The sequence below is a fragment of the Rhea pennata genome, chromosome 12 (genome assembly GCF_028389875.1).
Source record: "Rhea pennata isolate bPtePen1 chromosome 12, bPtePen1.pri, whole genome shotgun sequence".
Classification (NCBI taxonomy): domain Eukaryota; kingdom Metazoa; phylum Chordata; class Aves; order Rheiformes; family Rheidae; genus Rhea; species Rhea pennata.
The window spans coordinates 7309523-7326605 of record NC_084674.1 but is presented as its reverse complement, the minus strand read 5'-3'; the positions used below and the strand labels follow the sequence as shown (position 1 = coordinate 7326605).

The 17083-nt window shown below is 46.9% G+C and overlaps 1 protein-coding gene across 1 annotated transcript in view; it reads right to left on the bottom strand.

Moving 5' to 3' along the window:
- Positions 1–7502, bottom strand: part of LRIG1 (leucine rich repeats and immunoglobulin like domains 1) — a 100603-nt gene extending 93101 nt beyond the window's left edge. The window contains exons 1-2 of the mRNA XM_062585895.1: positions 7452–7502; positions 5503–5807 (exon numbers count right to left, since the gene is read on the bottom strand). Coding sequence (XP_062441879.1) covers positions 5503–5807; positions 7452–7502 — 356 coding nt within the window. The remainder of the gene's footprint in view (positions 1–5502; positions 5808–7451) is intronic.
- Between the last annotated feature and the right edge of the window lie 9581 nt (positions 7503–17083).

The window sequence follows — 17083 nt, the reverse complement described above, 5'->3', positions numbered from 1 at the left end:
CTTGAAGAGGCACTGCTTTGCAAGTTTTGCTCAGTCTCCTCAGTTACCCCACCAGACCCATGTCAGGAGACCTTGCCTCCCAGCTGGCACTGCAAACAGCCCTGCTTTGCTGTGGCAGTCCTCTCCAGCATCAAACAGGGCAGTTGAGGCCTGAATGAGGCCACCACAGAGGATGATGCCTCAGGAAATGCTAAACTCAAGCCAGCCATTGGGAGCTGAACACGACCAGTCCTTCCAGACAACTTCCAGTCTCCTATGTACCAAAACACAGTAAAAGTTAGTTAGGATTTCCTAACTGCAGTGTTTTCTTCTAAAAGTACTGCATGTTTATAATTACCAGTTCCCTCACTGTCCTGCTTGACTGCAAAACTTGTCCCCAGATTGCCACTCAGGAGGGGGCTTCTGGCTTGAGAGAACATCCTTGGATTTCAGTTCTCTTTCTTGGGAATATAGGGAGGAAAACAGGTCACCTACATCTGCACCAAGCCTCAAACATCTCCCCTGAAAGCAGCGCTTTCAAGCCCAGCAGCCTCCTGCATAGCCAACGCACGGCACACGATGGGGGCAGAATTGCTCCACAGCTGCACAAGGGCTAGGCACAACGGGTGCCTCAGTGATGATTACTTAATCTTTGTTCCATTATTTCAGCAGGGTTGGAAGTGGGACATACAGGGAAAGAATTGCCAGCAACACTCCCCTCTCCGTGGGCCGCCAGCAGGATATTCCCCCCGCCTTCTATTCCAGCTTGCCTTGCATCTGCAGAGGAGCATGAGTTTTATTACTCCTGAGACTAAGAGCAACTGATGTCCACCTCCAAAGAGCACAATGCACACAAGCAATGGCAAAGCAAGTTTCTACCGAGTCCCACTCTGCTTTACCAAGTAGCCAAGGAAATTACCTTAGATAGCAGTTCAGAGCAATGATATTTGGTACACTAAAGCCCCAGAAAGATGTTCAGTCTCACTGCCTTCAAAGTCTCTTCATGCATGCATATCCAAGCACAGAAGAGGGAAGAAGGCAGGAATTTATGCCAGACTCCTAGTTCCAATTCACTTTCATGGCCTAGAACTGTAAACAGGCACCCACAGGACTTTCAAAAGCACCCAGATACTTTGTGAGCTCACTTCAGAGAGAAGCAGCACCAGGTATTCACCGCGAAAACAAGAAACATCCTCCCAGCTGGTGCCTCAGGGTAACTTACCCATATATTCAACCCACTCTGTCTTCCTGGGGGAACTGAAAGTAATTCTTAAATCTGTCAGGCACTTTCAAGAACTCTGCCCTGTTCCTAGACACACCACACACACATTGACCCAAAGAAGGCTCCATGCACACCCTATACAGCTCCCCCCTTTTCTCCATTAAGGACTGCAGCCATTTCTTCCTTATTCTTTGCAACCATAACATTCCACAATTTTCCTTTTTAATACTAGTTCTTAAATAAGACATGCTATTTAAGCTTATTTTTAAATAATTAGCAAACTCTGGAAACATTAAAATGTTTCAACAGCAATACAGCTTCAATGACTAATTAGTTCTTCTGGACTATTATGCTCCAGCCTATGAAACCTGGCCACATTCTTCCCTTGTGCAATGCAGGCTAGATCAGGAGTAGCTGTGCTAAAAATTCATGAGTTACCCTAGCCTTCGCCAGGAGCATAAGTGTGGATGTCTGAGAAATGCCACCTGTAATACAGTAACTAACACAGAGAAAACAGTAAATCCTTTGAGGACAGACACCTGACATTCTGAAAACTTCACCTAGTCATTTGGGACACAATCAGGATATATCTGTTTTAAAAGGCACATTTTTATTCCTCCAGATGCCAGCAACGAATTAGCTATCCAGCTTCACTGCACTACTACATACTTAAAGCTTTCATACCATTAAAATCTGCACCCAAAATATAATTGCTCCATCGCTAAAAAAGGAGAGAGAGAAAAAAGTGATCTTGTAATGTGATGTCTGAAAAGAAATCTCTTCTCCATCTTTCTTCAAAAAGAAGATAGCATGGGAAGAAGGAAACAGCCTTGCACCTGGGTTTTTAAATTACAGCACACTGCACGCTCAGTCCTGAAGTTTATGCCACAGACATTCTGGTGCAAATCTGACTTCAGATTTAGGCAGGTATCAAAAGCTCTTAAGTATCTCAAGCAGCTTCAGAGTGGGACACTGCAAAGTAGGACTGCAGAACAACTGCTCGGTGGAGTTTGATCTTGCCAGCATCCTCCACAGACGAGGAGCTTCGCGTAGCTGCAAGCTGTAAGCTGCAAAGCCTGCCAGAGGCTGGGGGCTGCTCAGCGTACTGCTCTGGTCACGCCAAAGAGCTGCAACGTGCCCCACGCAACACTGCTCAGGCAGGAAGTCCTACACGCTTATATAACCAACTGTGCTCAGAAAGTGTGCAGCCCTTCACGAAGGATATTTCGGTGTCCATTTCTTAAGTTATCTGTACCATGTTGTATTAATTGCAAGCAACTACAGTGTGCTACCCCATGTGCATCAGTTATTCCTTCTGAAAGCTTAAAGGAAAAGACCTCCAAGCTCTGCTGCCAAAAAAAAAAAAAAAAAAAAAAAAAAAAAAAAAACTTTCAAAAGATCCTAATGCTTTTCTTCAGTACTGATAGTCTTGTTGACAAAATATACAGCTTGATTAAGTCAGTCCCAGAACTCTCCCCAGCGTGCAGAGCCACATTTGTAACAGTTCAAACAAAGGCTTTATCTGAAACACACTGAAAATCAACTCCAAGCACTGCTTCAGCATTGTGGCACTAATTAAAAAAGATAAACTGCTAGGGAAGGGTTTTCAAAAGCACTTTAACGAAGTTAAAGAACAGCCACCAAGAGTCAGAGAACAGGATTTATCTTACCTCACTTAGCCACCTAACATGCCCAAGCTTATCACCCAGGCGCAGCAGTGGGGGGAGGCAGACACCTTCAGCAGGAGACCCGGGATACCCGTGTGTCGTGTGTCCAACCGCCCCGTCTCCACCCTGCTGCTTCCCAAGGGACCCCGTGAGGGGCTCCGCAGCACCCACACACTAGGGCTGCGTCCCCACATCGGTCTGGGGCTCCTGCACACCTTAGCTTTTGCCTTTGGCTTCTTTAAAAAGGCAAGTGCAAAATAAAAGTGACCGACACACTTGCACGGAGATAAAATAACGTTTCTTCAGCATATGATGCTTTTATAAAGGACAATAGACAACTACTCAACATGAGTTAACAACCCACTACATCAGAAATTAGTGTTTATGAGCCTGTGAATCATTAAAAAAAAATGGGTGCTTTGGCTTTCTTTCTCTAAACCTACATAAATGACCTTTAGTGAATTAGAAACAATACTACTTTAAAAAAAAAACAAAGTATTTAAAATAGCTTAAATGTCTGCTTTCTATATTAACGAGGAAAAAGGAAGAAATGAGTTCTCTATTGCCAGATACAAAAGCCATCACAGATTTCCACTTCAGCTAATTCTTTGGTTAGTTTAGAATTTACAAAGTGACAAATCATATTTTGACTAAGTGGTTAAAAGATCAATAGCGTACAGGTCCCTAGTAGTAGATTTATGTGCGACTACTTCACTAATAAAATTTAAACTCAACTGAAGACATTCAAAAATCTGTTCCATATGAATAAGACACTCCCGGGTATTAGCACTCCTGAAAACACAACAATAAATTTGGTTCAAACTGAGCTATTAATACCTTTCTCTACATGAACAAAGATCCACTATCTTGTTTTAAAAGGAACATTGGGATTCTGGAATTATGCTGAGAAGATTAAAAACTTTATATGACTATTTTCTAAGGCTGAATGAAGGATCTCTACTGTGCAAGAGAGCAGAGCAACAGGTGAACATGATGAGTCAGACATTGGACTATGAAGGGCCAAGTGCTACTCTCAGTAACTCAGCACACCTGATAATTTCACATAAAACAAGGCATTTCTGCAACCAAAGTGAGTAACACCAAGAGAACCTGACAAACCCCTAAAAATTCTATGTAATAAGAAGTTGGATGATCTCCAACAATTTTTCAGTGACCATTTTCTCTCCTGGCAGAGGTACAGAATATCTATTACAGCTAGAAATTTTATACATTCAATAATCTATAAATCTGTTCAAACAGCTAGGAGGCCCAGCAACAGAAAAGCTGAGACACTTTTTCCACTCCCTCCATGGGTCTTCATTTGCAAAGGTTAGCTAATAGTTAAGGACACTTACTCATATGAGTGTATGGACATACATACACACACACACTTCCAGTTCTTATGTATTGAGACTGTCAAATGAATTGAGCTGTCAAAGCCAGGCACACTTTTTCCCCCCATTGAATCCTCTGTGCTTCACTTGTCTTATTTTATACTTCAGATCTTATCAGGTTAGGTCACAGCACAACACTTTGCAGTTACACAACGGGAGTAGATCCACTGCACTTTACGGGAAATGAATATTACATCGTCCTTCACTTGCAGACTGTTTTCGTTTCTATACTTTAAAATATCATTTCAGAAAAAAGCCACACCGCTTGACTAACCATTAGGTACCATACATAAGTTCAGCTGCCATCTGCAAAACCATGATATTTGGCAGATTAGTATCTTCAAAAAAATAGACGAGAACAGAGGGAATAACAAGTAGCTACACGAGCCACAGTGCTCTCACACCTTTTGGGATAAAAAGCCTCAAAAGCACCATGACCATGAGACAGAGTTTAGTAGTCCACAACTCTTATTTCTACCAACACTGCCGGCTTTCACACCTTAAGATGGGCTCAAAACACCAAAACCGAGCACCGGTCCTGGAGCGCTCAGGTCCATATTTGGGCACCTCGCGAAGGGCCTGGTTTCGGAGCGGCCAGGCAGAGCTCGGGGCGCTCACCAGTTTTGAGAAATCAGGCCATTTATTGAGATGTCCAAATAAGGATTTAGGAGCCGAAGTTCAGCCATCCAAAGCTGGCCCTTTCATCTGCAGCAGATCACAGCGTTAACAACAAAACCCGCTCTCGTCCCTCTCCTCCCTCCCACCCGAGGTGTCCGTATGAAGGAATATAAAGAAAACAACCTTTAAAAGCGGGCGGAGGGAAGGAAAGAGGGGGCGGCTGAGAGAAACTAACCCCTTGCTCCCACCAGCAGTGCCCAAAGCGTAACCGCACGCCAACCTCCGCCTCATCTCCATCCCCTGCTCAACTTTTGATGCGGAGGAGAGGAACACCCGGGATTTCAACGCTCAACAACTCCAAGGAGGCAGAAAATAGTGTCGTTTCAGGAAAAAAGGGGGGAAAACAGCAAAAAAAAAAAAAAAAAAAAAAAGAGAGATAGATTGGAGAGACTGAGTTTCTTAAAAAAGAAAAAATAAGAAGTGGGGCGCGTTGCGCTACCCGGGATAAGACACGCACGGCCCCGGCCCCGAGCAGGGAGCCGGCCCCCCGCGCACAGCGCCGTCCCGCCCGCCGCCCGCTCCCCCAGGCCCCGGACCCGCTCCCGCTCCGCCCGCTACTCACACGTGCCGCGGCCAGCGGGGCAGGTCCCGGGGCACCTGGGGCAGCGCCAGCCCGCCGCAGCCCAGCAGCTCGCCGCCGCAGGCGCAGCCGGCGGGGCAGCCGGCCGAGGCGGCCGCGGAGCCCAGCAGCGCGAGCAGCGCGAGCAGCGCCGCCGCCGCGGGCGCGCACCCACCGCCGCCCCGTAACGCCACCGCCATTTTGTATCCGGCACCGGCGCGGGGTCCGCGGCGGGGCCCCGTGGAGGGGGGGGGGGCGGGGGTGGAGGAGAAGCGGAGCGGGGGGGGGGGCAGGCGCAACAGTCCGCGCTAGCCCCGCGAGCGCGCAGCGCCGCTACGCCGCCCGCCGCATCGCCTCGGCCCCCGGCATCGAGCCGCGGCGGGGCGGCGGGCTGCAGCCGCGCCTCCGCCGCCGGGAAAGTTCCTCCGCGGCGGCTCCGGCCCGCGCAGGCAGCGCCGCTCCCGCTCCGCCGCCGCCGCCCGCTTCCGCGGCGCTGAGAGCCGCTGCGACCTCCTGGCCTCGCCGCGCCGCGCCGCGCCGCTGCCCCGCCGCCGCCGGGCCGGCCCCGCCGCGCTCCCGCTCGCCGCCGCCGCTCCGGCCCCCGAGCGCCGCTCGCCTCAAAACCCACGTTGGCTACATCGCACTGTGCGCCCGCGCCGCCTCCCCCCCCACCCCCTGCGCCGCGCCGCCGCCGCCGCCCATTGGCTGCCGGCCGCTCGGCGGCCTGCCCGCGCCGGCCGCCATTGGCCGCACCGCCCCCCTCCGCGGCTCCGCGGCGCCTCATTGGAGGCGGCCGCCCGTCAATCAGCGGCGCGAGGACCCGCCCCCTTTCGCACTCCAGGTGTGAACGCGGGAGGCCCCCCACCCCCCCGCCGCCTCCCCGCGCCGCGCCGCCCCTCTTAAAGGGGACGCTGCGGGGCGCGCGGCCAGCTCCGGGCCCGCACCGCACCGCACCGCACCGCACCGCACCGCACCGCACCGCGCCACCTGTCTCAGATGGTTCAAAAGCCCCCGAGGCGCCCGGCTCGGGCCAGGGTGCTGCCGGCCTCCTCAGTGCGGCCGGCCGTGCGCCTCGGCCCCCCGCTTCGCAGCCCGGGGGGGAAAGAGCTGTGGGCGTTCAGGGACCGAAAGCAGATCCCTTGGCCTGGCCTTCCCCGTGCGACGGGACTCGCGTCCTCCAGCACGGAGGCGACGCAGCTGCGGGGACGCAGCTGCGTTCGGTTTGGGGTCGGCGTCTCCCGGGAGCGGCGTCTCTCTTAAAACAACGCGGCAGGCGCGGGGGGGATTCTGTCAAGGTGCGTTGGCCGCTCCGACGTGGAGGCGTCCGGAGAAACCGCCGCGGCGCGAGGGCAAGTCGGCCGGTGCGAAAGCCGGAGCGGGAAGCGCCTCTTTCCCGGGCACGTGGAAACAGGCCTCGGAGTTTTGGCAGCGCCCTCGAGGCTAGTGAGGAGCGCGAAGTCCTGTCCGCTCTCCGCTCCGGCGTACGGAAACGTGCCGCAGCTGACGGCGCGGCCTTCCCGGCCCAGGGCGCGCAGCAGAGCCCTCCGGGGCAGGGCCGGGCAGATCGAGCGCTTCTGCCCTCTCCAGTGCTGTGTAACTTTTTTTTGCAGCTGAGATAGTTTGCTTCCTACTTAATTAATTCCCCTTTTTATTATTATTATTGCTGCTTAATTAATTCTCCAAATGAATTATAGATAAGGAATGCAAGATAGCAGATGTTATCAGCAACTGACAGGGGAACTGAAAGGGAACCGAGATTGCCGGCCAGCCTCTCAGAGTGGCAGAGTTGGGACTTTTTAACATCAGGCTTCAGTGCTCCTGCCCGTAGTCCCAATCAGCCAAAAACTGGGCAAAGATCTTGTAAGCCCCTTTTTTTCTGTGTGAGAGGAAGGTGCGAGAAGCAACTCATCTTATTTTTGGAAACTATAATTCTGAATGAGGACTTCTGCTACCTGTTTTCCATCTTTTCTTACAGATTTCTTCTTTGTTTCTTCCAGATTCATCAGTAGTGCAGTTGGATTTCATCTGACATAGCGCACAGAGATCTTGTTTGCTGGGACTACCTTGGTAATTAAAGTAAGAGGTGGATATGAGGTTATAGATAGGCATTATACAAAGGCATCTCAGACTAAATGTGATGTTTTTCATTCTAATTCTATCAGAGACATCACTAATGGGCAACCCTTGATGTGTATCCAGTTCACATAAATGAGCTAGGCGGAGAGGAACCTCATGAGGTTCAACTAGGGCAAGTGCAGAGTCCTGCACCTAGGGAAAATAACCCTAGTCACCAGTACAAGCTGGGGGCTGACCTTCTGCAGAGCAGCTCTGCAGAGAAGGACCTGGGAGTGCTGGTGGATGACAGGTTGACCATAGGCCAGCAATGTGCCCTTGTGGCCAAGAAGGCCAATGGTGTCCTGGGCTGCATTAGGAGGAGTGTTGCCAGCAGGTCAAGGGAGGTGATCCTGCCCCTCTACTCAGCCCTGGGGAGGCCTCATCTCGAGTACTACGTCCAGTTCTGGGCTCCCCAGGACAAGAGAGACATGGAGCTACTGGAGAGAGTCCAGTGTAGGGCTACGAGGATGATCAGAGGGCTGGAGCACCTGCCCTACGAGGAACGGCTGCGAGAGCTGGGCCTCTTCAGCCTGGGGAAGAGAAGACTGAGGGGGGATCTGATCAATGTGTACAAGTACCTGAAGGAAGGGTGTCGAGGGGACAGGGACAAACTCTTTTCAGTTGCCCCGTGTGACAGGACAAGAGGCAATGGACAGAAGTTGAAGCACAGGAAGTTCCACCTGAACGTGAGGGGGAATTTCTTCCCTGTGAGAGTGACAGAGCACTGGACCAGGTTGCCCAGAGAAGCTGTGGAGTCTCCTTCTCTGGAGATATTCAAAGCCCACCTGGATGCAACCCTGTCTATCATGCTCTAAGTGACCCTGCTGAGCAGGGAGGTTGGACTAGCTGATCTCCAGAGGTCCCTTCCAACCTTACTGATTCTATGGTTCTATAAGTTTATGATCACTTAGGATTACATTTATATACCTTGTTTCATTGCTATTAGGATTGCCTAATGAACATGTGTGCAGTTGTGTGATACGCAACAAACAGTGCATATGTACCACAAAGTTATATAGCCAGTCACCTGCTATAAACAGCAATGAAAGTTATCCTCTGACCCCTAGAACAACAAAGCTTTGGCCACACGGGTGGTGCACTGTACGCCCGCCCCACTGAACCACTGTATTGTTCCTCTTGGCTGCTTTGTCTTCTGAGATTAGCGTGTACAGCATGTGCATTGGTGAAAAGATGTGCATGCAAAAATCATACCAGAGAGAATGGGAAAAAGGGAAAGTAGAGAAATGGAAATCCAGAGGGAGAAAGAGATTTGGCTTTGGAAGATGACATGGATGAAAACTAGAAACTGGGTTTACTGATGTCCTTGCGGAGAAGGACCTTGGTCCAGCATGGACAGTTAATGATTTCAGTGTCCCTCCCAAAAGCTTAACCATCTGCTGAAGAAGTGTTATCTATCACTGGAGTAGCGTTTTTCTTTTCTTTCCTATTTACTCTTGCCACTCTGCCTGCACAGCGAATATTTGGCCATTGGGACATCCTTGAAGGGATCAGATTGCAGAGATAAAATGGGAAATTCTTGACTTCTAGACAGGCACTCCATCTCTGCAGACGGAGTCACACCTTGTAGGTAGCCAAGCCCTGTGTGCTAAACCCTGGCAATGTTCACCAGCTTCTGTGCCCTGCATAACCAGCCATGTCTCCGGGATCTCTGCTCACAAAGTATTTCACAGGGACAGCCAGGGTCTTTGGGGTCTTGCTGCTGTGCAAAGGCTTTCTGTTGGGTCCCTGATGGCAAACAGACCTTCCAGTGCAGACACTGCATATATTGTCTGGGCTAGGCCCTAAATCTTTCCAGGAAGAGTCAATAGGCATTATTTATAGACTGGAGCTTTTTCTACGTAAAACTTTGAAGATCAGGCTTTTGCTACACTGAGAAATTAAAAGTTCACAGTAGTGTGGCTTTGGATCCTATTTCAGCCTACTTCAGAAGCAGAGAAGATAGAAGAATAGTTTAAGTTTAGTCATTTAATGCATTTGAAAGTTATTTGTGAACTAAGAGGAAGCAGTTCCTGTCCCTGTGGAGGGAACCTCAGTTAGGAAGAGAAGATGTATTGCAGAAAATTCTATAGTCTTAGAAAAAGATATATAGCCAATTAAAAAAAAATTATCTTTAGTTCTTCAGTGTGAGAAACCAAAGTGTAAGGCACTTCTAAGGAGAGGGTTTTCTTTCCCAGTGGGTAAAGCCTCATAAAAAAATAAAAAGGTTCCTTTAAAGTGGTTTCAAATTCAACGTCTAAGATTATTAATTATTCTGGAAACTTCTGACCTCAAACCTAGCTGATTTCTTCTCACCTCTTCAATGCCAGATTGTACACTTTGCGCTGCGCACCCCCACTGTCATGGTGCTGCTCACATGTGTGTCCAGCTGGGATGCACTGTGCAGAGAGATGGAGAGGCCAGCAGCCCTCAGGACTCTCTGAGCACCTTGAGGAGGAAAAAGCACACCAGGAGCAGGACCCCATTGTATTGGCCAATGTGCAGGGTCTCCCACAGAGAGAGACATCAAAAAGCCTTAGTTTTTTTTTTTTTTTTTTTTAAGGATAGCCAAAAGAAGCTGTCCTCACGATCAAGCCAAATTGCCTTGCGTTTGCACTGATGTGCTGTGTATTGAGATTTGCTCGTCAGTGGCAGCTGGTAGGAAATGAGATTGATCTCATGATCATGAGCTCTCCCTTGTATCCGAGTCAGTATCTCAGCTAGAAAGGAGCCTGTGTGTACAGTATGGAGGATGTTTCTTCCTAGAACCTCATTAAATCTAATTAAATAGCTTACAAAAGTATTTATGAAAATAAATTTTAAAATGGCAAAGGCATGCCAACACGGAAGATATTTCTAATTCTGTTGGTGTCTTTCTGTGGATTTGGACTCGGTTCAGAAAGTGCACACTTGGAAGATAATTGCTGACAGCATGCAGAATCCATCAAGCTATAATTAACACTCTACTATTATTCTAATTGACTCACTCAAGCATCTGTGTTTTTTAATTGTAGAGCAATTTGCCAATAGAGAATTTAATTGCAATACATTTTATACATTTTGGGACAAAGTACCATTACTTCCACTTCAGCAAAAATGTTCTTCAATTTTTAATAGCTGTCTTTATTCTTTTCTAGGATATTTTGCCCGATAAAGGGATTTGATTGCAAGCCCTTGTGAAATTAGTAATGATATAATATACAGGAATGCCTGGAGGCTTCAGTTTGGATCATGACTCTATTAAGCTAGGAATTGTGCATACATGTAGTAAGACACAGCCCTGAGGAGCTTGAAATCTAAGCAGAGAAGACAAACTGAGGTGAGAACAGAAGTATTATCCCTCTTTTAGAGGTGGAGAAATGGAGCCACAAATGACTCACCTCAGGTGACCCCACGTATCTGGGGTGCAGCCAAGAACTTACACAGGCCCTGAGCATGGAGCATCCTTCGTTTTTAATGTCAACTTATTTTCTGTCTACTGGTTCCTGTAGAGGTTCAGTACATCTCTCTAATTTGATTCACAAGCTATACCTTCTAAATAACTTACAGCAATCTAATACCTGCAGTCATATTTTATGAATGTGTCTATGAAAGCAGTAACTTACATTAGGGAGTAAATGTGTTTGGGAAGCGGCTGCCTCAGCTTCCTCCTCTGTAGAGGTCATAACTGGGTAATTATCACCCAGGGAATAGCTCTATCAGCAGCAGGGACAAGGTCTGAACAAGAAAGCTGCATCTCATGGCTTTCGGAGCAAGACCCAGCATAGAACAGGAGTTCCCTGCCCTGGTAACTTCAAACCACCCCAGTGGATGTGACATGCTGGGCAACTGGCTGAGGATGACAGGGTGTGGAGTGTATTTGGCAGCAGTGCTGCCAGGCTTTGTGAAGGATGTGTGTTTGACTTCTGCTGGGACTAGACTGAAGGTCTGAGGCCGTGAAAATAGAAAAGGGTGGACTTTAGCTCCCGCCGACCATCCTTTCATTTGATGACTTTCCTTAACTCCAACTTGACACTTTTATCTTCAGTGCAACGAATCTCTCTGTAACAGAGTTTATCTTCTAAAAATGCTTGGTATGGTTTTCTACCTAGCCATGATGATGTCGAGATTTAGCATTTATGAAATACCTGGGGCCCACAGGTGCAATCCTTTGTACTTATATGTCACCCTGTTGCATTGATACGACAATCAGATTCATCATGACAAGTGCACAAGATCATAGCGGGTGTATTGTGGGGAGTGTTTACAACATCCAGTGATTATTCAGCACAGCAACAGTCATACTTAGCCATCAGTGCTCTTTGATATTGGCTGCTCATGGCAAACTGTATGATTTAACTCCTGGCATCCAGGTTGCAAGAGATGGTTTCTCTGATGTGACCAGATCAACCAAGGCATTAGCATTCCAGAGGATTGTTGGTTGATCTAGTTACACCGGATCTGCAAGAACAATTTTATGGCTGTTTGCCACTTGGAGCTGGTCTCTCTCTTGGATCTCAACCCTGCTCCTCAGATCTCAGTTCTGCTGGAACAATGTATGAGATGTATGACGTGATCCAAAAGTGCCTAGCTGCAATGACTGACGATAACATCACTTCTCATTGCCATAATGGGTGAAGCCAATTCAGATTAGCAAGAGGCAGCATATGACAGTGAGAATTAAAGAAAGAGATGATCAAGTCAAGCTTCAATATAGGGTCAGTGGCAGTGCTGACATGGAAGTTTAGCTTTTGTACAAACTCCAAAGAGCTTTCCTTGCAATGACACATATGTCTTTTCTTCTCTTAAAATTTGAGACTAGTGCTTGAACTCTGGTCCTCCAGGAAAGTAAAGTCTTTGATCAAGACCAGATCATGCTTTGTTAATGTGAAAGTTCACTTGAGTAGCTGCTGTCATTTCATTTTTTCACAGGCAATGACTTAAATTGCTTTCCTAGCCTGGGACTGGCACAGGCAGTTAGCAAAAGATGGTGCAAATAGCTAGATCCAATTAACTAAATCCACATTCTGTCACAATGTTACCGACTCTGATCTCTTTTTTTCCTTTTTGAAGGACTTGTTTTAAAACTTTTGTGTAAATTTATATGTATTTTATTTCATCTTATTAAAAATAGACTATCAGGAAAGCATATTAGCAATTTACTGCTGACAGAAGGGGAAGAAGTAGTGGACTGCTAGCACTAGAGTATTACCTGCCATTTGAATGGGCTAAATGCATGATAAGACAGAGGATTTGGATGTAAATCTCTGGTAGTTGAACCTGGAGCTTGAACTCGGTTGCTTAAAAGCATGTCTTTGTCGACAAGGCCATGGAATAACTACAAGAGCAGGGAGAAAGCTGGTAGATCTGAAGTCTAAATATGACCTGTCTGCTTGGACTCTGCATTGCAGCATGACTTTACTCTCCCCTAATCATGCTCAAGATCCAAAATCTAGAACTTCCCACGAGCCCAGCAAGTAGAGAGAGATTTGACCCTGTGCACAAATTGGCTAGTGGTGGTTTGCTCTTTGGATCTGGGTTTGGACTCAGATCTGTGTCGAGACTCTGACAACAAAAGCAAAGCTGGAGACAGCTATTCCTGACAGTGATGAGTACCAATGGTGTTTATGCTGTGAAAATCTCTATTACCTGGTGCAATAACCGTAATTATATGGTGTAACTTCTCTTCGTTGCTTTCACCTCTAGGCTGAGATGGAAGCATGATGTTCTTGCAGTCACAGAGGAATGTGTTAGATGAAATCATGAAAGTAGAGCAAAGAAGCTGGAATCCAGCTACAGCTAAAAAATATGAACCACCTGCCTCTACTCAGAGAATAACGTAAAAAGGGATTTACGAATATCTGAGAAGATGGAGTTTAACTTCAACTTCTCTTTCAGATAAGGATTCTTTAAAATGAGAATATTTCTTCACCCTGGACAAGGACAAGCCTGCTCCAGAAAGTGCAAGAGACTTCAGATGTATCTGCAAAATAGCAGTTGGCTTTATTTTACTACAAACCCTTGTCTTAAAATAAATGGGGTAATGGGCCACAAGCTTGCTTAATAAAAGTAACAATCTCCAGACTGTTTCCAGAATAAAGCTTATATTCCCTTGCTGATGGCCATCAACTTCCAGTGACTTCCACAGGAAATGAAGCTGCTTCATATCCCCTCAGAACAACCAGCACCCCTCTGTGGGCTGAGAAGGTTACTGTTTAATAAAGAAAAAGCCAAGTGGAGTAAGTGCAGCGTGCCTTCTTGAAAACAATCCACTTGAGTGTATTTATTTAATAGCTCGCTGTCATGACTTTATACCACAGATGAAGGGCTCCATCAGCAAGGGTGGTCTATGCCTGGCAATATTTTCAAGGCAAGTTTAGCTGAAAGTTGCACAAATGAGGACTGTCCTCAAAGATCCAGATCCCATATAACAATTAAAAAAATATGATTGCAGAGTGACCACAGCAGCCAGACTTTAGAAGGATCTGGCAAACAAGTACAGCCTCACAGGTCAGAGCTAGTTTTTTCCAACTGTTGTGCTTGATCTTTATCCATACTGGAAGTGTAGCAAGACACCTTGTGACAGCTCTTACTGGTACTCAGTTACTGCCTCTGTGATTAGCACAGGCTGTTATTACCAGACTGCCTCTTGTTGCTTCATCTGGCTGGAATATATTAGTATTTGTTCACTACTTCGTCACACTTTGATCCCTCATTTAGAAAAAAAGAAATCTGTTTCCTTGCTCTTGAATGCCTCATTCTTGGCCAGAGACAGAACTGCAGGCTGATATTTCTGCTTGGCCGTTGAATCCAGCTATTAACCGTACTTCTTGTCCTGCTGGTACCACCCAGGAGTGCATCAATAGTGCAACACAAATGGCCCAGCGTCATCATATGAAGAACAAAATACACAGCAGGGCCCTGCTGTGGCTTAGAGGCTCTGAGAAGAATCTCTCAAAATATCTTAGACATCTGCCATGTGTAAAAGCTCATGATTGTTCTTCAGATTCTTCTGTGGATACATCAGCTTTTCCTCAACTTCTTTCCCCTTCTCCCGTCGCTAATGCATGTATTACCAGCAATATGCGACACATGGATTGTTTTCCTCTGCAGTCAGTCTGTGCCATTTATTCACTACCTGAGGTCATTATCCTCTATTTCACGACATCCTAAATCACTTCCATAGTGCACAGTTGGGAGGATTATCATGTGAGAAAAAGGAGGGACAGATGAAGACTTAATAGACACAGATCCTGTTTTATGCCAGTGCCATAACTAATTAGAAATGGGGGCGGGTGGGGGGAAACAAGTAGACGGGAACTGTCTCTGAGTTCTATCAGAGTTTGCCATGGCGTATAAATGAATCTGTAGCCCCACTGTGCTGTAATTACAATAGTTGGACGACTTCATATGCAGTAGTGGGGTTCAGGGTTTGTGTAAGTACAGCGTATGTTCCAGCACCAGCCAGCTTCTCATGTGCGTTCTCCATCTCCTGTGGTACGCAAGTAACCATAGAAGTTGCTGGGGGTGCTCAAGCATGTATACATTGTATTTCAGGTGGATTGTATTCCCTCTGCCTATGAGATGAGGTTTCCTTTGACTTGGCAATAAGGCACATTGTAATGTAAAAGCCCACACTGAAGCAAAGAGGTTGAATCAGTTACCAGATTGTGATCTGGAGGCAGCACTGTCTGAAAAGGCATAAGATGTCTCATCCTCTCCAATAAACACTGTAAAAGAATTTGCTTATTGAATTAGAGGAAGCAACGTAGAGCCTTTACGCTCTTAACTGTGCTGCTCCAGAGAGGAGCTGAACTCAACCAGGATTTCTCTTTGCTCTTTAGCTCTGAGAGGGGATAAATCACTCTCTTTCCTTCCCACTTGATCAGAGCCTTTTTGCTCTTGGTTTCCCTGTATAATTGTGTAATCTTCTATTCTTCTATCCAGAACCAGGCACCCTGGAGATGAGGCCATGACAACTAGCCAACTCTGCTTCCTCACCTACCTGGGACAATGTGCTAGCAATTTATTAAGAAAGCATCATCTAAGGCACTAAGAGTGAATTCTTGCTGAGGACCACTTAGAAAGCACATTGTGGCAAGCAGAAATCCCAGATGAGAAGGAGGGAGGGAAATATGCCAATCTAGTCTCCTGTTTTTCTCACTATCTTGAACTTTGAAGAGGTATTTGGAGCTGGATAATTCATGGGTGAGCTTACTATGGAGAGGAAGGGGAGATACTTCCCTTCCTGTCTTCATCAGCACCATCTGATGGTATGTGTGACCTTGAGTCTTGGCTGTGCAACTCCTCTCTTTGAACTAGGGCTGTCTGCACGCAGTGGAGTAAGGTTCACCCTCCCCAGCATTTCTGGGATTTGCTGGCATGCTTGTGTGCTGTGTTTTCCTGACTAACCCTTTCAAGATAAGCTACACCTGAAAGGAGAAAAACAGCTGTTTATATAACAGCTGCATATTCCTTTAATTGTTAATGACCAGTTGCACCCTGTCCCACGCAGCAGACACACTACCCCAAAATTTTATTCTTCAAGGAGTGTTTGAGGGAGAAGCTGCAGGCAGTGGGTTCTGTTTTTTACTTAGTGACTTTTCTGGCCATTTTGCTAGACATGCAGATATTACATTTCAGAAGACTCCCTGGGAATGGCTGTTTCTAAATCCAGGACTTGTCCCTGTTTCAAATACAAGGAAATGACACTGGGGTTGTGCTGGATGCCTTTGAGTGCTCAGTGGAGCCTCATAATGTGCTTGAAATGTTTGTTACGGTCCTGAGCTGCACTGTAAGGGTTAAGTGACTAAGAATTGCTTGTCTCTGCTAAAAGAGAAGGTTTCAGTATTTAACGTGAAATAGGAATTTATCAAATGCTGTTCTTTTTCTTGTTTGCAGTAGGTTATGATTAGTAATGGCTGGGTGACTCTATCTGAGCTATTGCATTGCTTGAAATGGTGCACCTGTGCAAGGTATTTCCTTGGGGCTTCAAATACCCTTTTCTGCTTCTGCATGGAAGCCAGTCTCGGATGTCTTCAGGAGGTGTAACCCGTTTTAATGCCTAGGGCGTTTCTAGGTGGTTTCCATAAGAACTGATGGTATCATTTGGCTGTTTGGCTCATGGCTCTGAAACTGGAGTTGTGGTTCTCCTAAGCATCTTTCTTTGGCAGCTAGGTGGGAGGCAATATAGATAGATTTATATCTACCCCTGTGCGAACAGGTATTACAAAGCTTAGAATAGCGTGTCTGAGATACCCTTCTTTCGTGTAAGTTTGGGCAGCTTCCTTATGTATGTGAGCTTGCAGGTGACCAGAATCCACTAATAGACCCTCCATAATCTAATAGAAGTTAGCTTACTGTATTAAAATAAGGCAGCATGTTGGAAAAAGTCATTAATCATAGCAAGTCTTGATGGCTGCTGAGTCAGCACCTGTGAAGCTGGAGCCTTGGGAAATTAGTATTTTGAGCAATCTGCAGGGCTTTGACAGAA